At 40.3% G+C, this 21,526-nt stretch overlaps 1 protein-coding gene across 3 annotated transcripts in view; it reads left to right on the top strand.

Annotated features, from left to right (window-relative positions):
• Nucleotides 1–13,545: 13,545 nt before the first annotated feature.
• Nucleotides 13,546–21,526, top strand: part of pdlim5a (PDZ and LIM domain 5a) — a 61,075-nt gene continuing 53,094 nt past the window's right edge. For all 3 annotated transcript variants that reach the window (XM_030105370.1, XM_030105369.1, XM_030105368.1), the window contains exons 1-2: nt 13,546–13,677; nt 14,176–14,421. In XM_030105370.1, the coding sequence (XP_029961230.1) occupies nt 14,323–14,421 (99 nt within the window). In that variant the 5' untranslated portion in view covers nt 13,546–13,677; nt 14,176–14,322. The remainder of the gene's footprint in view (nt 13,678–14,175; nt 14,422–21,526) is intronic.

Below are 21,526 nucleotides of genomic sequence, written 5' to 3'. Positions count from 1 at the left end.
TACAAGACCCATCAAACCCCTGTCTAACGATGGTGTGACCATCTACACTGTTTTCCAGCCTGGTTATAAAAACCAGTGTGTTTTGCACCACTAGAAGCCGGTAGGCCAAATGAAACAATACAACCTGACTCTGGCCTGCACGGCACTGTTTGTCAGACTTTGGCAGGGACAATGGCACCCTAAGGCTCGGCGTGCGTGCTTCTGTTAGATCTCTCAAATATGACAGGTGTAACAACATACTTTCACAGGCTCGAGGCTCAGATATGACAAGCCGGTTTCTAAGTTTAGCCATTCAGGCTGAGTTTGATAAAGCTATGTTTTCACCCTCAAATGAAGAAAATGCTTGGGCTGAGATTATTACTGTGTGTGTGTGTGTGTGTGTGTGTGTGTGTGTGTGTGTGTGTGTTTGTTTCTGTGTGTGTGTTCGAACAACAGAAAATACGACTTTTTCTACTTTAATTAGACAATGCCCTCCTGTTAAAGAAAACAGTCATTGTTTGTGAAAATGTCACATCTACACATCAAGAAAATCCAGTTTAGGAAATGGTTCAGGTGATCAAAGGACACGAGGCCACAGGGCACAGACATGAAGGAAAGCAAAGCAATATTGTTAGCTCATGCACAGGCTATGCTTAAAGTCTGTGAAGTCCACATATTCATTTCTTGTCTGGTGGTAGTTCTCCCTTTAGGCAGCAGGGATCTCTCCAAGCTTTCCAGTGATTGTGAGGTAATGAAAAAGTTGAAATATATTTTCAGGTCAAAAGACAGAGACAGGGCCTAAAGACACTCATACAAAATGAAATAGTGTCTGTCGTGCGTATTGTGTGGACACTGTACATGTGGGTACATACGTGTCTGTTTGTGTTATGTTTGCATGTGATTGTAAATGTTATGAGGGAAATAAAATGGAGAATCGCTTGGAGGATCACAGTCGATACATTCTCACCAATATATGAAATCTGCTTCTTACTGTGTGGGAAATATAACAATCTTTTTTTTTCTACTGAATAATAGTGATGACGAGTCAAGGTATTGAAATATATTGACCGTAATTTTAACTTAAACACCACACAGGCAAGAGTAAATATTTATCGGGATTAAAATGAATGTTCCTCTTTGTTGTCAATGCTTTGTAACGTGCACATTTTCAGGAATGAGTATGAAGGTAAGACAACCCATTTCAGCCCGAGGAGGTGGAGGAAAGATGTTCACTGAACTTCCATTAATGCCCAACAGTTGAAGCAATTCATTACAGTTGTCAATATATGTAAAAACAAAAGTGAACAACAAACCCTAATTTCACTCAGTAAATGTGACTTTATATCTATTTTGTGATACATCATAATGAGACATTGAATATATCAACATACATATTTATATTAAAATATAGTAGTTCTGATTAAAAAGGATGAGTAACACTCAGTGATTTTTAACACAGCTAATCACTCTTTGTCATTCTCAATGTGTCTGACTTTCTATGAATGATGTAAAATATAATTTTTTGTTGATACATTTACATCTTTTACATTCAGATTAGCCTGACTGCTCGAACTACAATCAGCTAAATAAAAGAACACCCCAGATTTCATTTTTATCAAACAAAAAAATTACAAACAAGAAAAAACTGAAAAGAATTGCATTGGATAGCTGATTACATAACAATAAAATTAATAATTATACTTAAGTAATGAAAAATGATTTAGAACTCTCTCTCCACAAATCCATATTGAGCAAGGCACATATGAACACATAAGTGTGAGGAACCTACTTTTGAATCCCGGTTCATTAAAGCCTACAGAGCAAGTTGCAATTATTTTCTGTAACAACCCCAGAACAAATGGAGCAGTCTAATAGACACAAAGTTGACGATATTGAAAACATGATGTGAACATTTTCAAGATACTCCTCAGAACACTTTGTGCTTCTTCACTTCAATGGACTCAGAATTTTCTTCACCTGAACTATCTTGCCCTAAATGTGCTTCTGTGTTGTTGGGCTGATTGTGTCTGATGTTCTGCTTTCTCAGCGACTGGTTCCGTCAGGTTCTTCTCATCACAATCATGTACATGAAATCAATAAATTTGGGTAGAACCCCTGTTTGCATGCTCATTTCGCCAGAAAAGGGGAAATATATTAATTTTGCAGGACCTACAGGTGTGCAGTCGCTCACCACATTCAAATGTGCTTGGTTTGTGAGAAAATAGTGAAAAAAGTTTCACTGGAAACTCCAGTCCTCGAGGATCTGTGTCCTGCAGGTTTGACGTCTCTCCCAGGTCTAACTTCTAACACACGTGGCTGCAATCAGTTTATCCGGGTTGGGCATTTCAACAAGCTTCCTGATGGCATCAACATTTGATTCAGGTATGCTGAAGCAGGTGATGTTTAAAACATGCAGGAGGGCCTGGAGGGCCACAGCTTCCTCCACTGCCATAAGGATTTACAAAGTATGGGTCAGACGTCCTCTGAGAGGCGCCAGAGAGCTTGATCAGGGGACTCAAAGAAGGGTGAACATCAGTCAAATCAAACATGTCAAAAATAAACTTTTTTTTTTTTTCGTGAGCTTAAAGGTGCATTCCGCGATTTTTTTCCAATGCATTTCTTGCAAAATTCATCAAATCTCCCGTCCCCATACAAAGCGCGAGGGGCGGGTCACATACACGTGCACACAGGCGCACTCCTCGTGCAAAGGTAGTTGCGGAAGCAGTTGTTTTAGCTATGGAAAAACAGCCCAAGAGAAAAAGTTGGTGGAGCGAAAATGTAAAAAGAGGAGCTACGACCACAGAGCTAAAAAACAAAAACAAACAAACAAACAAACAAACAAACAAAAAAAAAACACACACACATGTAAACACATTATTTTAGCGCTGATGATGAAGAGCCAGGTCAACACCAACGGCAGGTAAGTAGCTTTAGCTTCACGGTGTTTTCACATGAACATAACAACCTGGGACATTCATCATACGGTCTAATTTGCCAACACGTACTGCTGTTGTGATTTTATCTAACAGCAGCAGTGGAGTGTGGCTACAGTGGGCAGCTAGCTTAGCTTAGCGGCTTAGCCTCTGCTTACCTTCCACAACGTGACTATTCAGCTGCGCTGTTTAGCTGCCCATCTCACATCGCCGCGTTTTTGTAGCGTTTGCAAAGTGGATCACAACCACAAAGACAAAAACGTAGGTTTGCTAACACAGTAGAGTCCGGAGCCCGAGTCCGCAGCGCCGGGAGCCTCCTGACTCCTGTCCCGGTCAGAGCGGGCTAGAGCGGGCTGGCGACAGTGAGTGGGGTCGGGCGGGGCCGCAGAAGTGCTGGAGGGGGACGGTCGCGGACGGACAATAGTTGAATTAACAGTAATTTAATAGCAGTTCCAAGATTCTCCCAATTAACTTTATGTCTAATGATAACATAGCGCATCCCTTGTTTATGTTCGAGACACTGAGTGACAAAATGACAATTCGGACACGGAGCTGTCCATGGTGCTGAAACGCGGCTCTCTCTCTCTCCAGGGCCTACACCCCCCACAGGCCACACACTGAGAGCCGCGTTTCAGCACCACGGACAGCTCCGTGTCCGAATTGTCATTTTGTCACTCATTTTGCGTCTCGATAAATGAAATACCGGTAATGAAAGGGTAGGTAATAGCTTAGGTAACTGTAGGTTGAATGTGATTTTCTGCGTTTAATGTAAAATTCTCTTATCTTAATGCTATAAGGGCCCTGTCAATAAGCATTGGTCTGCTTCCAAGGGTGTCCCTAGTTACAAAATGTATTGTTCTCAAATGTACAGTATGTGTCTATGTGACATTTTTGTCATTTTGCAATTTGTAATTTTGTGATAAACAAGATGAGAATACCTTAAAACAACTGCCAAAAAACAAAAAAAAAAAAAACAAACAAAAAAACAAAACAAATAGGCTTATGCACAACGCTCTACTGCGCATATGTGCAGCTCCTCTTTCACTTAATTCATGCCATTCATAGTTATCAGGCTGACATCAGCTATTAAGAACAAGCATTTTAAATCCATAAAACAAGAATGTGTTGTTTGACCATAATCACCAAATAGCTTACACAATGAACACCACCATCGAGAGAGAGAGAGAGAGAGAGAGAGAGAGAGAGAGAGAGAGAGAGAGAGAGAGAGAGAGAGAGAGAGAGAGAGCAAGAGATGAGGCTTACTTTATTTGAAGATGAAGTCCATGCACCTGTCCTTCTGGACAAAATTGTCGATCACAGCGTTGTTAAAGTCATCTGTTTTGGCCTTTAGTTTGACGAGCCACTCTTTCTCAATGGACATCAGAGCCAGAGATGAAACTCTTCCTTGCTCTGTCCTGTTGCGGCTGTACGTTTTGATGCGTTTCAAGCAGAAAAAGACCTCTCCACCGATGCCGTGGTGGCTGGAATGGTCAAAACCAACTTTAGCAGTTTCGTTGCCTCTGGAACAGTTTGTTCAAGGTCATTTTCAACAAGTAACGCAAGCAGCTCATGAGGTGATTTGTTTTTGATCATCTGTGAGCTGTACAGTCCAATGAGGTCGACCTTTAGTCTCACAAAATCAAAATGCTTGCCATATTTAGCGAGGCTATGCAGTTTTGCATCATCAAAATGGGCTGACAGTTCATCAAACTTTTTACAGTTAACCAAAGCCAGAAAATCAAGTTCTCCCAGGTTCTTGAATCTTGATCCATTTGCAGACTGATGTTGTCCAGGATGCTGTAAAACTGCTCTTGTCTCTCATCTGTCCAGTACTCCTAAGACATACTGTAGGTAGCGATCGCTGTCGTTCTTCTGTCATCACTGACACCGTCAAAGCCGTGAAAAGCCTCCTTCACCTCATTTCTGTTTGACGTGCCGGAAAACACCGTAGAAGATGCCAAGTGGGAGGCAAGATTTGCTTCCTTGCTGGCTAGCAGGTGCAGCAGTTCAGTGTAATTTCCCTGATTTAATGAACTTTCAATTTCGCTGTTTCCACGGAAAGCCAGCTCTTGTTTACCGAGGAAACACACAACATCTATGAGACTCTTAAGAATTTCTGTGTTCCTCTTAACTTTCTCATTGTGCATGCTAATGCCTAGAGCCTTTGCTTGTTCACAGCCAGGTCAATTCTCCTGTGGCCAAATGTTTTCAGAGCAATCTGGCTCTGAATGTGGACCACCAATTTCTTGTGTTTGGCTAGGGCACAAGGCAAGTTGTTCAAGTCACAATATCCAGCATTCGTCCAGACCATGTCAGCAGTGCTGCCAAAAAACAAACATGGAAAGCAGAACAGCCGTTTTTGTGTCATTCACTTTGAAAAGTATGAACAATTTTCTGCTCTTTCCTTTGCTGAAGATCTGATAGCTCAGGTGTTGGTCTGTCATCATTCAAAAGTTGAAGTTTTTCTTCAAAAGAAAGACGTGCAAATTGTTTTAATCTCTGTAGCAATGTCACTCTGCCAGTGAGCCCATCAACTAGCTTGAGAGCAAAGTATCAATTCACTAATTCTCCGTGAACATACGTAGAGCATTAACAAAGCACAGTAAAGTAAAAAAGGATCTGCGATCTGCCTTTTTACATAAATTATTTTTATTAGGTGAAACTGACTGTGGCTGCGCAAACACACATCGTTGCGATGATATGACAGATAAAGGTAGAGCAGCACTGTGCCTTCAGGAGAGGGTGTGGCCTTCACCCTAACACAGCACAAGGGTGACTTATTTGTGCAGCTATTCTGCCAGGCCAGTAGGAGTCGGTGTTGAGTCATTTTTATTGGGCTGTGAAAAAACACTAAATGCAGTCACATTCAAACCGAAAGTTAGTACTATATCGGAAATTCTAATTTGAAAAATTATACATATAATAATAATAATAATAATAATAATAATAATAATAATAATAATAATAATAATAATAATAATAACAATAATAATAATAATAATAAAAGCAGTTGAATAAAATATAAAAACGAATTATTAAAATGGAATGATTTCATTTATTTCTTTCAGCCTTGGGTAGTCAGTGCCTACACTGCCTACCCTGACTGCACACCAATGGAAATCAGTATAGCATATGTCTGTCCATAGGAATAAAAACAACATCACAAGAACATTCTTTCAAAAACATTTACATGCCTACAGCTATACTGCATTATAAACCTAAACACAAGTTTATTTACAATGTACATTTTGCAGTTGATGGAGTTGTCATTGTTTAGGAGTATATAGAAAATGTATTAATTTTTTTGTCATTGCGTGTTGTTGGTTTGATTATGATTTGTCTTTTGTCTGGTTTGCTTCAGCAATGAGAGAGACACCAAGATGTCCACACTATGCAAACCCACAACATCACCAAGAATCCCCCTCTGTCCTCCACCCCTCCACCTGTGTCAAGCATTGGCTCTCAGAAAAGTGAAGGTAAGCTGTTTGTCATATATTTTTCTTTTTGCTTTCTCTGTTAGTTACTTCTCGTAGTGTGCTCGTAGTGTTTTGTTATATAGTTTATAGTCTTTGTTACAACATAACATAAGAATGTATATATATATTTTGGCAGAGAGGACTTCAAAGCCAGGTACAGTCACACCTTGTTCTTTAAGCTCCTTATTCCTGAATCTGCTGTTTTTGCCTTTAAGGCATTGATTACATTTATAAATGTGCTTTCACTGAAGTTGGGGGGGGGGGGGGGGGGGGGATTTCTGGTAAAACCAACTGACAGCAAACTGTTGTTAATTTCATGTGTAGTGATATAGAAAAAGTCCACTAGAGGGGGCTGGTCAATCATATTTATCTCAGCTATGATTTTACCATTGCTGGGTGATTTTATTTTTCTTGAAAGCATGCTAAATGTAACGTTTACAGATTCGATTTATATGTAGTAATAATTGCTGTTCTAATGAGTTAACATGTAAACACAATCATTTTGGAATCGTGTCAATTAAAATCATCACCCCGATGTGTTGGTAAGTGATGGGTTTAAAGGAGGATGAATAAAAATTGCACTTAAGTTTAAAAATAAAATTGTTAAGCGAACTTCCCTACTAGAATGATAATTTCAGGTGGCAGATTTGGGTGCTATTGTGACAAGACCACAACATCTTAGTGTCGATTTTAGCTCTTCAAGTTTTATTTACTGGCTGGCCTGAGGTTTCCCAATTTCTTCCTGAATAATTCACAATGAAACAGGATTTTTTTTCACTGTATTATCATATTTTGTTCTTTGATATTTTAAAAGTGACAGTCTATTATTTCACCACTCTTTGAGGAACAAATATTATTAATTCATACTACATAATGCATACTATCTGCCATAGAATGCATTAAAATACCATTCATCCTGATCCTTCAATCTCCTTTCTACAACTTAAAGAGGGCGGAGAGGGCCATTTAGAAGAAATATGAGAAAGAAAGATCGTTACTGGTGGTGCATCAGGTTAAAATATGACCCTGAGTTTGGGAAATATTGGTTCAGATTAGTGTGGAGTAGGATGATGAATTCCGGTCCCACAGGTGTTTTCTTTTTGTGCATGCAGTGTCTCACCCGGGGAGAGCTCACTGAGCTGTCCGTGCAGGCCTTTGGTTTTTAACTGGTTTTGCTTTGCACAACTTTCTCGACCACTAAAAACAGCCCTAAACATTTTTTTTTTACCCTTTGCCAATTCTGAACACACAGTCAAGCACTCAGCTTTTCCAACATTTTTCGAACATTGACATAAATGTGACCCACAATGAGGTGAAAATTTAATATGCCCTGGTCTCTTTGCAGTACTTTGAAGAAATTGGAAAATCTTAAAGAAGCCGTGATTTACACCTGTTTCTTAGGCTCATTTTTAGTGGCAAAGTCCACTTGAGTAATAATAGTAGGGATTCAATTTCCAGTCAAGATGAGGGTTTATAGTTGTACAAACGTCAACCCCAGGTTCCCACAAGTAATGGGGGAAAATGAATAAGTTACTGATCTTTTCTTAAAGTAAATATATGGACAAACTCCAATTTTACTGAAATAGAGCAACCTGACACTCCTAAGGTTTTGTGTTTGTGAGAGGAACCCAAACACTGTATCCTATGCTCATGAGTGTCGTCAAGTAACAGACATGCTGGGAGGGAGGGGTAGGAAAACTCTGTGTGTGTGTGTGTGTGTGTGTGTGTGTGTGTGTGTGTGTCTGTGTGTCTGTGTGTCTGTGTGTGTCTGTGTGTGTGTGTGTGCTTTAGCCTGTGCTGAATGGAGCAGATGCTTTGATCTTCCCCAGAGACCTCCTGACTCTACAGTTCTGCCTCCAGTCATTGATATATGGGCCTGGATGGCAAATGTACACACCCCCAGACACCCGGTAGTACTTCTGCCTTTGTGAGGACCCTCACTGCTCTTATGCACCCCCACGGATCCTGAACCATCACAATCTGAAAATCAACTCTAACAAAAAGGTCTAGAAGTGAGGATCAGACAAAATTGATTTAAAATTTACTTCTATTTACTTTATAGGTTTAAATCTCAATATAACTCACAAACATTTCTTTGAAACATTAAAATTCAAAGCTCACCCCCTCTTCCTACCTTTTGAACATAAGTTTTAACTTAGTTCACTGTCCTCTCTCAATTATTCCCTGTGATCTTATCTTCTCCTCTTCCCGTCTTTTCATTTGTATCCTGTGTTTATTTCATCCTCCCCAACACAAAGCAGCTGCCATCTATCAGACAGGCAGAAGTAAAGCATCTGAAAGTGTACGCGTTGCATTAAATCTGTGCTGCGTGTGTGTTTCTGTGTTTTGTACGAGCCGAGCTTCTGGGTTTATGGGTGCTTAGTAGTTTCCTCAAAGAGGAAGGAAGTACGGTACATGGAGCACCCATGCATAATTCTTTATCTACTCAAGCCAGTGCCGTGACATTGATGCTATGATGGATGAAATGTGGTCTGATCAGGAGACATCTGTCTTGAAACCTTAAGTCGAATACATCAATCAAGACAGAAGACTTCAGGCATAAAGAAACAGGAAAGATCCCACTGAGCTGTGTTTGAGATATAATCAGTAACATCTGACTGAAGATACAGCAGCGCAGAATGAGCTGAATCACTACTTTGATCATGCTGCTAGAATTTCTGAAAGAACTTGAAATAAGACAAATGTTTGTCCATTACAGCTCAAACAGCACGAACCATATTAGATTGTTCTAATGACCATGTTGTTTCAGTAGTTAGTGTAACGAGAGATTGAACATGACCATTTTGTTTACACAGGGTATAATAGGCAATCAACAATTCCTGGCTACTGTCAGCTTCAAATTGGGAAACTTTAAAAAAAAAAAAAAAAAAAGCAAGGACAAATATTTTCCCAAAGATTTATCAGCCTGTTTAATTTTCTTTTTTTTATTCCTCCAAACTGTTCCCAAGGTTGTATAATTACATCCACAATTTGTTCAAAATTTTCCAGCTGCAAATAACTGTGGTGTTTCTCTCATGCAGTGTGCAACTGGGACACATAATATATTTATAAAGACTTCCTTGTGTTTTTCCAGTATAAAAACATGCTGATATGATTCATCTAACAGTCCGAACGACTCTGAATTCATCAGTGTCGTCTTATGTCCAGGGGCAGAGCTTAAGGGGGCAAGAGGGCAGCCTCGCTTGGCCTTGTTTTCAAGTTTGCACTTAACTTACAACAGGCAAATTCTCTTATGAATCATGGGAAGAATACAACCATCTAGTTTTGATGCTGGTAGCAGGGTTAGTTTGTCAGGCCTTGACTTTTTCAGTTTAAATTTAGTGTTTGTCTTTCTGGAGAACATATATGTGTCCATAGCGAATTGCTAATATTTTTGGTAAAACAGTGAATGGACATCAGTGTCTCTGGCAGGTCTATCAATGCTTTACTCTGAAAATGTGACCAAGCTGCCATAGAAAAAATGCTCGTCTTTGATTAAGTGTCTGGTTCAAGGACACTTCTGCACAGGCGCAGGTCAAGCCAAAGGCTGGCCCATCTGTGAACCAGTCTTGCAATTACAGAGCGATCCACTCCACCACCTGAGCCACTTCTGCTCTGTCTAAAAATGGAAATTTATGCCTGAGGGTGATTCTGCGTGGTTGTTGATTTGGATGTTTATCATTCTGCCCCAGCACAGGAAGTGGACAGAAAGACAAAGAGCAGCCGGTCTAAAAAGTCCTAAGTGGTTCGAGGCCTCGACAAAAGTGTGTGTCCTGAACGTCCCTGAGGTGGCATTACACCGTTTTTACATCTCTTTTGATTGACCCAGACTTGACCTGGGAATATAATTGGTGTGTGTGCGTGAGCGCCTGTGTGCCCATGTCTAGAGCCAGATTTCCCTCAGTTTATCTTTCTCAGGCTGGACAGTCGCTTGGCCTGTGTTCTCTGTCTCCCTGTGTGCTTGTCTGTCTATATCTGCCTGCGCTGCTGGCAAGCAGAGAGGAATATTTTCCACGGTGAAAGTGAGCGGTTATAAACAGTGGTGAAGCTTAGGGGATGCAGTCTTCTGATTATAAGCTCATCTCTGGGTTCCAGACATTCGGCCTGTATTTATCTGTGTTTTTAAACAAAGCGCTGGCTGACCCTCACTGATTTTTTTTTTTTGTTTGTGATCTGCACTGTGATGAAACACCTCTCGTCTGAAGTGATTAACCTGAATTTCATTTGTACACTTTGCATCCAAAACAACACACAAAAAAATGTGTTACTTAGCATGTTTTCACAAAAATACAAAACAGTATAACTTTTTTTCTTCGACCAGGACAATAAAAAAAATGAAATTAAAAACTTCTCTAAGGCTGTATGTGCTTTATTAAAAAAATCTACTGGCCCTAACTGTTCATTATCCACTGTACAGAGATGGGCTGGGGGGATTAGTCCAGGCTTATATCAGTCTGGAAGGGTCAGACCGATTAGATGGCTGGCAGACAAATACCCTTCCCGATATAAACAAGCATACTTGTGTGTTTGACTGTCCATGGATACTGTAAGTAAACACAAGTGAATAAATGATTCCATATTTAAAAATTGTGTAGTCATCATGTGTGATGTGTGACTGCCCTTTTTGTCTTGATTTTCTGTAAATTTAAGAGTTACAGCATTTTCAAGCTTCCATCTTACATTAGCTTGATTGCTTTGTGGTTTCATAATAATTTTGCAAACATAGATTTGTGCAGAAATAAAAAAAAAAAGTCTTGATATACAAGAAAAGTTTCTTGATTATCATTTTCAAAACTTCCTTCATATTTACAGTCATAAATAAAACACATGGTGTACTTTTGTTTATTAGAATTTTGCCAGAACGGCTATTAAGATAATTAAGGATTAATGTTACCGAGACCACTGCTGTTGCCTTCAGATTTGAACTAAAATATTGGATCCGTCCCCAGTCGTGATTTTGTAGATGTTATGGGATTCCAGGTTGTGTTGGGTGAGGACAGCTGGCGAAACAGGGGGCAGGTGTCCCCCTTTCGTTGAAGTGGATGATGCATTAAGTGTCATTTAGAGGGGCAGATTATCATACCAGCGAGGGGCGGAGCTTGTGTCGGTGTGGGCTTGAGCGTTTGACTGCAGGCAGATAAGCTGTGATCATTAAGCATGTGGAGAGGTGAGCATATGGGGACTGGAATAGACCATTTGACTGAACAAAAGGCTGGCAGGGTGTCTGAGGTTTTGTGCTGTAGCACACTCTCTATTGTTAGTATTTGATATCATTATCCTGTGGCCCACAGATCTCTTTTGTTCCCTGTGTTACAGTCTTTAGCCAGGGGCCATTTTTGACAAAACAAACAATTGATCGAATGCCTGTGGCCAGTGGACTAGACTGGATTACCCATATAATGGAAACAATATCACCATGGGACAGTAAATCAGAGATCTTTCACATGGGTGGAAGATAGTTATCTAAGATCTAAGTAGACAGTTTATCTGCTAGAATGAATCGGTCTTGCTGAGCTGATGCTGTCATTGCTCCCCTGGTTGGTTTAGTTAAACAGGCAGAAACTCACTCATGTAAAATGTAAATTTGAACCGAGATTTTATCTGAGCAAGTCAGGATGGTGTTTTGCAGTATTTGACAACAAAACCTACTGAATACTGTTACTGTGCAGCAGACATTATGGCCTCAGCACATATTCGTGACTGTGGCAAATGTCTTCAACATTTGGTTTTCTGCACTCTGAAACCTTTATTTTGTAAAGCGGGGCGACAAGAGTCAGTAAAGCAGGTCATAGACAACCTGTTTTGAACACTGTGTTCTTGTTTAATTTAGCTTTGCATAGCAAAGGGTCTCACTGGTGAAAAAATTGACAACCAAAAAGAATGCAGAAAAAAATACAATAATACAATAATTTGAACCATTTCACTTGTGCTCAAAATGATCCCACCATGACTAATAGGGTTGTGGGCCACATATTATGTAGCTCTGCTTCCAGCAGCACATGCCTACCATTTAAATTGTTGATATTCAGTTTCTCAAGCTGTCATTCCATTTTTTTGTATGTGTCTCATGTTACTAGCGGACTTTTCTGTCTCTATGTAATGAAATTGAAACTCCTTCCCCTACTATAGTTGATAAACAGTATTTGTTGTTTTCATGAGAACTCATTTTGCCCTCATGAACTTATCGGGCTGCTGGAACAAACCTGCACTGAACGCAGTGCAGAGCTCTGATTTCAATCATCTGTGTTTATGTGTGATCAAGACCAAACAAGAAATAACATAATTGTCTCATGAAGCCACAAGTCTATCAGTAGTAAGATAAAGTCAATATTTGCCTGTGTGAAGTAGAGAGTAGTAATGGACTCAATCCAGTTCAAGAACAAAGACATGTCAGCCGTGTAGACATAAATAATAAAGGAATTGATAAATTAAGTGGAAAAGAGGATGCTGCACTCAAGCACTATATATGCTTTAAATAATCATTGCAATAATTCCAAGTAAAAGTCTGTGAGGGCCTGATAGCTGGATCAATTGTGCTGCAGGGGGGGAAACGACCATGTCGCAGGGGTTAGATAATGTGATCTTGAGCTGAAATATCCACCATTAATACAATACGTCTTCCGACCGTGACCTCAGAGAAACCTTTCAGTGGGAGCCTGTCGGATGTGTTCTTAGGTCATGATCTGGTTTAGGCTCGTTCCACATTAAATGAAGCCACCTACAGCGCTGAGCCCATGTTCCTAAAATATCTGGATGAAAGATAACCCGTCCCCCACTCCTCTGCCCCTCGCTCCCTCTCCTGCCTTTCCTCTCCCTCCCCTTGTGGTTTTCTTTAGATGCACTGCTCTCTCTCACTCTCCTATTTAATCCCCCCACCTTCACCCCCCCCCCTTTTTTTTCTACCCCACCTCATTTTTTTGTGGGTGTTGTCTCCTCCCATACCCTAATCTCACCCTCCACATTATCTCCTTCATTTCTCCTCCTCTCCTGTATCCCCCCCCCCCCCCACACTTCACTCCACCCACGAGCAGTTTCCCCTCCTCTTTCTCCTCCCTCTCTCCTCCCAGGCTAACTTCCACCCATTCTCCCTCTTCTTCTCTCCCCTCCTCCACCTTTCCCCTCCCCTCTGTCATTAACTAGTATATAAGAGCATTGCATCCCTCTCTACCTCTCTCACACACACACAGTGTGTTTGCTGGGAAGGGGCTTGTCCAAGGGCAAACTGGGAATTACGTTGTCTACCTGTCTGTGAAGGAATTATTTTCCCCTCTGGAGTTTCCATTATAGAGGTAGAGCGTTTCCATTCTATACAATAATAGCAGTAAATGGCAGGAAATGAGCTGTGGTTATATTAATATTAGCCTTGTAATGGTCTTTTGGTGAGTGCTCCTTGGGGGGCTTTTGGAAGTCTTTCATGCTACTGAACCACTGCAGCTCTCTTTATTGGTAGTTTGATAAAATTGTGTTTTGTGAACTCTTAAGTGTACAGCAGTTGTGAAAATAGAATTTATAATTACTATATCTAAATAACAGTGAAAATTGTGCTGAATTAATTTATTAATTTATTTATTTTTTGCAGAATTAATGTCCAAATTTGAAGTTTCTTATTTGTATTTGGAGATCTTCATACTTGTTCTTCTTGTTCATTGCCGTTTTGGCCCCTTTCACATTCTTTCTGTTCCCAATTCAACTATCCTTCACTGTTGTTTTCTTCTCACTTCCTTTTTCTTATATTACCAAACAATAACAAGTCCAATGTGTGCTTGTCTTTCATATCTTCCTCCCAGATCTTGAAGCGACATCTTAAAAGCGACCATTTCTCACCAAACTGTTACCCATCACCAAACACCGGAGCCGTCCCCACCAGTTCATCTGCTAAAGGCTTTCACCCCCACTGGCCAGCCACATCAACGCCGAACATCGCAGAAGAAATCATGAGCAGTAACTACAACGTCACACTGTCAGGCCCCGCCCCCTGGGGCTTCAGGCTGCAGGGAGGAAAGGACTTCAACATGCCGCTCGCCATCTCCAGGGTAAGACTGAAACACACACATTCAAATAGAGAATCTCTGTCACTGATGGAGACAGATGAGGATGGGCCTCCTCTGTCACGCATGCTGATCTCCACACATGCACATCCACTCCTTCACCTCAGGGCAGCTGGAGAGCGGCGTCCCAGCAATGCATTGTGGCTGAGAAGAGGAAAACTGATTTCAGATCTACCATCCTTCATTCTAACACCCTCTCCAATGTTGCGCTGTTGTGCTTTGCGTCTGCAGGCCCCTTCACATGACACCCGACCACTACACCCGATAACTTCACTAAATTGTGTGCCATCTGTCGTGTATTGACCACAGAGGAACCATTTTCTCTCTTTCTATGCATTCCTCCTCTACTCGAGCGTCTTGGAAGTCTTCAAAGTACTTGGCATTTAAGTCTCGGTTTCAGTCCACCTGCTTGAACGAGTAACTTGATGGTTCCTTGGTTTCTTTGCCTTCTGGCTTTACTCCCAGCATCGCCACTCGTCGGCCTCCCGCTCCCATTTTCATTCACACATCCAACTTCACACATACACTCAATCTGTTTCTTCCCTCATCCTGCTAATCTGGAAATTTGATCATCCTTCTGTGAGATTGTTCAAGCTTCTGGTCGGTTTTGTTCTACACGCACATGGAGCACATTAACACACACACACACACAGGCACGCATGCAAAAACGCAGAAATCACTACAACTGGCAGTTTGTGCAGCTTCATAGCAACATGAGTCTGATGATAAATGGCTTGCCAGATCCACTGCCAACCTCCCTGGGGGCCATTTTGGGTTGCCATGTTTGTGTTATTACTTTAGACATGATACTTTTCCAACTAACTGAAACCATGTGATTTTTTTTGTTTTTGTTTTTTTTTAGCCACAATTCATGAGTCTGGAAGTGCAGCAAAATAACAGAAAATTCTTAAGACACAAATTTGACAAGCAGTAAATATAAAAAAGTAAAGGAACACAAAAAATTAAAACATGCAACAGCTATGCATGTAAAACATGTTTAACCTCAACTTATGGGTTTTTTTTTTGTATTTGTGAGCTGCCAAATCCAGCTTAACTTTAACCAACTGTGAATACTTCCACAATAAAAGTCATGCACTTACAAGAATCTTGGTATTTTATAATGAGAAAAAATCCTAACCTGGAAAAATCATAATGTTGAAGTTCTGTTTTTTTTTCTTCCTTTAATTCAGAGTGAAATAAAGCATAATTGTCTCAAGCATCTGCTCTGACCTTTTACTGCAGTATCACAAGCTCAGTTATATGGTCTGAGGTTTCAAGATGTTGGCAGCAGTGTGAGTGAAGTGTGGGTGAAGTTTTGGGCACTGATATAATTAATGTTTGTTAGGTCACAACATGACGTCTGCGCTTTTATACTCGCTGTTAAATCCACGTGAGGCCTCGACTCTTCTAAATATGGTTTTGTGAGTGTAATGGTGGACTATTAGAGGTAGCATCGTGGAGCATCAAAAGAGAGAGAAAAAAAAGATCTTAAACCAAAGCATTTATCAAATTCTGCTCTTCTCATCATCTCCTCAGATGATCTCCACATGGCTTTAGAAGGTTTGAATATATTAGAATATTTCCACGTCACTACCCAGGGCAGTAAGAGAGACAATGGGCCTTTGTTATTGCAACTGTTAAGCAAAAAAAAAAAAAAAGAAAAGTGGAGCACATCAAAAACATCTCATAGCATTTAAAATCTTCTCATATTGATATTTTCTGATATTTTAAATATTGATTTTGATATGTCTGATTGTATTTTAGCCCATGAAGCTCAAGCTGATTATCTCACCAACTTACTACGTCTTAACTTTATCTCTTTAAAATGTGAGGAGCATAGATGGGCAGGGATGAAGTGGAAGAGAAGCAGGGCCATGTGAGGTGATACTAATATTCCATGCTAGTGGATAAATCTGCAGGCATGCAGTATACAGCAGTAACCTTAAGATGTGATGAGAGCAAGTTGATAATGCACAAACATGTGAACCCACTCAACAGGTCATTTATCTTGAGCAGCCTCCCTCTGCACTCTGTTCTGATCATACTTTTGTTTTTGCTTTCTCTCCGTTTCCCTTCGTGTTGCTGTTTTATATTATGTAACACGAGTTACTAGTTGTAGACATTTTGCCCAAAAATGTCAAGAATCAGGTCAAACCCTAATCTTATCCCTCCTATTAGATAAATTCATCGAGACCTGCAGTAATAAGTCCGACCACTGATCACCCGTACATACACACACACACACACACACACACACACACACAGTTGAATACACAATAGAAACACACACAGCTAGTTCGGTGCCAGTGTAACCATAGCTTTGGTTCTGAGAAGAGACCACAGAGTGGTGGTTATTAGAGTATGCAGCAGCACTGCCAAACCACAGTTACCCCGACAGCTGCTGTTGCTAAGCTCCATACGTACATGAATGTACTGCGGGCTTCATTTGTGGCACCAGATGTACTCACGATATTATCCCATTGTGCCCATGTGGCATCATGGGATCAAGAGGTCGGGAGGACCTTGGTGCATCCAACAACACGTTTTCACGCAAATTATCCCAACCACTGTTCTTCTTCTTTAAGTTTTTTTTTAAAGTATCAAGAAAAGTTTTATGAGAGCCCAAGATTGATGGTGTTATTTCTCCGACTGCCAGTGAAACATTTTATCATGGTTTTCCTTATTTGACATTTCCCATAAATGGACAGGGAAAGATCCGAGCAAAAATGGGTGGAGTGAAAGAGAGGGATCTCTTAGTTTTCCACCAGTTAATTCATTTATTTTTAGCCTGCATCACCTTGAAGCTATTTGGACTTAGTTAACCCAGTTTTCCAAATCATCACAGAAATGCGCAGCTGCACAGTGAGAGGATAATTCATATTTAGGTCCCTATTCAAAGCGGCTCGAGTTAAAATCGACTCTTCGACTGATGAGTCATGGTTTAAATGCTTGGATTCAATTGCAGGCATCAGAAAATGAAGAATCTTGTGGGATATAATAGTAAGCCTCGTTTTGATCTACCTTACTTTTTATTTTACAAATGAATTGCCACAAATGGATGTAGACTGTGCTGAAAATCACGTACTCATACCCGTTTAAACCAGGTGGAAAACTTTTTTTCTTTGGTTTTATTGATCAAAATATTTTCAAGAACACGGCCCACTTGTATTGACAGAAAACGCTTACAGTTCCTAGTTAAATTGAAAGCACAATGAATCAATATTTAACAATTTCTGACAGCGGCCCATTTGCAGGATGCACTGCTATAATAATTTCAGGGGCAGGAGCCCTGAGGAACAGATGCATTAAGCTGCTAAGAATAGACTCATCATCTCACAGGTCATCTCCCACAACCACACCCACTTATGAGCCTTAGTGGTCTCAGATGTGCACCCCTATTTTAAGCTTGTGTCTTGAGTCAGTGCCGGCCATTACTTAGACGACAGGCGTGCAGATTTATAGATTGAAAACTTGAAGCAGATTTAGGTTTTACGTTGAACGTGCTGTGTGTCGTTTAGATTTGTGGATGCAGTTTCTCGTACATTAAACACTCAGAAGGGTTATTTCCTTTGAATTTTTTTTGCAGCCTGTGTTGTTTACGTTCATGTTTGCTCGTTAGCTCGTCTCCTAGCAGTGGGTTTGTTTCCAGCACAATAGTGTGAAACCACCAGCAGGAATGTGTATTACATCCTCATGTGCAAGAGAAAAATAAACAGGGTCTCCTTGTAAAAACGACCAACTCCAGTGTCGTGTTTCTGCTGGTTAACTACTCCACATTGCAGATGAGGTATTTACTTTATTTGCTTAATGCAGCCTTTATCAAGATATAAGCGTTTGCACCGGGAAGTAACTAAATGTTCGTGCGTATTTAAAACATTTATTTGAAGATCAGGCTATAAAAATGCTAAGTAATGCAATTATTCTCCCTGGGGAGAAAGCTCTAGTAGAATAATAGAAGCATTGTTCGATAGAGTCGAGTACAGCACAATGAACGGACAGTTAATCTATATTAAAAACCTTTTCGCGGAAGAACAGTCGTTCCTGGAAATATTGACGATGGCTGCTGTTGCCCTCCCCAGAGATGCTTTTCAACAGGCGATGATAACAAATGACCACAGCGATGGGTCTATTTCAAAGGCCGTGTCGGTCTATACATAGATCCTTTCTCCTCCCTTCTTTTTCCTGTCTTCCCCTCTCTGTTGGTCCGTCTCACCCTTTGTGCCTTCACCTTTCAGCTGCCAGAGCCAGTTGACAGTTCTCGCGTTCGACCTAATCATGCTGACATTCATCTTAATCAAACAAGTCTCCTTTTCCCTCTGAGTGTCTATCTAGCTTAGTTAAATAGTCCTCTGGCCAAGATCAACAACTTGTCATTTCCTCTCCCACAGATCAATCCGTCAGTGTGTGTGTATGGAGTGTTTTGTGTCTACAACAGGGATAGATTAATGTAACGTGAGAAATAAAGCTCGAACTAAACAGCATTTATAATGTCGGTGTGGACACTATTTTCAACAAATATTCCATTTTGCTCATGATGCCATAATGTCTTACTGCTGACCTTAGCAAAACATTTCTGTCTTCACCGCTAATGGACAGGCTAATCCATCTTAAGCACTAAATCGGTCTCACTTACCCCAATAGGGGAAATACTTGGAAGGGAACATCACACCTGAAATACATCCAGCAGCTTCGTTTCTTTTTAGGCAATCGCATTTGTTGAAGCGCTGTTGAGTGATAATTTCCTTTATTTAAGTTCTTTAAAGTACCAACAGCACTTAAGAGGCTGTTAGGCAGAAACAACACGTGCAAATAGCTTTCATCAGGTCACTAATGGTGGCCAATTGAAGGCCATACCTGCACTGTTCATCTCTGAAATCTCTTAAGCGATTTTGAAAGAGTGACCAGATGTCGTCTCTTGATCTGAATTATCCACTTTTCAAGGCTGTTTTCATTTGTTTGTTTTTTAATATATGTTTCTAAAATCTGGTTTTCCATTGTTTCCAAGGGGTAATCAGTCCAGTATTTAAATTAACCGCTGCTTTGCGCAGAATATTGCAGCACTTTGCTGTGTGCGATTTAACCCTCTAATACGCTGCCTTGTCGATGCACACCGCTCCAAATCTGCCTGGAAAATGCAAATCTGCACACCCTGCTTTCCAAATAAGCTAAAGAAAATAATCTCCATTTATGGTCCAGAAAAAGACAAATGGGAGGCAGAATTTACAATGTGGGAAACTGGTATACATATGTGTTGGTGTTTGATGGATTTCCCTCTATTAGACATTGAATTTTCTCATTGTGTTCTAATTGTCTATACAGACTATATAACATTCATTATTTAGAATTTTTTCAATATTTTTTAGGCACAATATTGTCAATAAATTCTCTGTAATTTGTTGGTTATGAAGAAATGTTTTTCTGTTGATGCAGAGGAGAAATATTTAGAATATATTAAATTTAAAAGGCATCTTTGAGTAAATTTTGAGTTTCATTCAAGTATTCCCATTTCTTTAAAAAAAAAAGAAGAAAAAAGAATCGCCTTATTTCATGAGTGAGACGAGTTTCATTGAGGCCTGTTTTGGTGTAAATAAACGGAATGTTTTCAGTCTGTAGAGCTTGACTACCCCTGGAAGAGCAGCAGTGATGGGACACAAAATCCTGCAGTGAATTCACAATGAAGAGACTAGAATAACCTACTGCTGAATGCAGCGATAATGTGTTTTCCACAGGAGCTGCTTATCCCGTCATGTCTCCTTTGACTTCCTCTCGGTTGCCTGGCTGGATCTTTTTTTTTTTTTTTTTTTTTCAAAATACCACTGTCACTGTTTGACTGCAAAGACAGAAAGCAATAAAAGTCAAATGGTTTTTCTGTAAGCAGTCCAGAATGAAATGCTTTGTGTAACAACAGTCACTGCTTGACTTGTTCGTGTTTAACTGTTGGAAGTTTGACTGGACACCGTACAGAGGGACTTAGGCGCTTAAGTGTTGGCTCGCATGGATTTATTGTACATTTTACAAGAGGGCTCCAAAAAGCTACTTGTAGGTGGTTCATATATCAAATAAAAATATCGTTATATAGTCAATTACTCGCATGTATTTCTGCCTGACTTACCTCTGTTCCTGTTACTTTTCATTGACTTCCAAACAACAGCGTGTGGCCTGAGGTCTTCTTATATGAAGCAACTTTTTTCAATTTTCAGGGTTAACAAAACTACTCAAACAACTGTTTTCAATGTTGAGTGTATTTTAGACCCAGCAAAAAAACAATTCTAATGTTTATGATCTGTCGATAGCATCACAGAATTTCATTTCAAAATGTGCTACAAACAGTTAAATAACCAAAACCCCAGTTTTTTGGATTCCTCCCAGCTTTTTTGAGTGACTCCTGATGATGATTAACTAACTTACTGTGTCTTGCCGTGCAGAATGAAAACAATCTAGTCTTGTGTTCATGTTACCGTGTTTCTGAATGTGTGTTCAGTAGCTCCATCAATGCCTGCTTCACATTAACAAACAGATCCTTCAGTCTCTGGTTGTGAAAGGTTTATAGCAAAACACAGGTAGAAAAACATGTGGCTTTTAATGATATTGGATCGCTGTTACGACAACAATCACGCACAAAGGCCATACAGTGATCTCAATAATTGTACATTTTCAATTGTAGAATATGTAGTGATTTTGATTTATTTCCTAATGAAAAGACAATAAAATAAACCTGCTGTTTTCACGAGGCTACCAGGCAAAACCAAGAAAATCCCGAATGAGTGTCCCAAGCATGACTGCTCTGTCAGGTGAGGCATTCATGGGAGCGTTGGACAGACACGTGTGGGAGAAAAGCTCCAACATTATGACACCCGGCAAGCCAAGCAACCCTCCATGCCCCATATCAGAGCCTGCTGGCACTGCTGGACACAAAAGCCAGACCTCACAGTGGGCCACCCACCACCCCATCCATAACCTCAGTCACCAGTTTACTACGGTTTATTCTCAGAATGATGGTGCATCTAAATAGTCTCCTGACATCTGTGTAAATTCATTTAGCTTCGCCATTAATCTGCAAAATGAGGAAATGGCAGGTCATGTCTAGCAG

Source organism: Salarias fasciatus, chromosome 12, assembly GCF_902148845.1.
Source record: "Salarias fasciatus chromosome 12, fSalaFa1.1, whole genome shotgun sequence".
Taxonomy (NCBI): domain Eukaryota; kingdom Metazoa; phylum Chordata; class Actinopteri; order Blenniiformes; family Blenniidae; genus Salarias; species Salarias fasciatus.
This window is presented reverse-complemented; position numbering and strand designations above follow the sequence as displayed.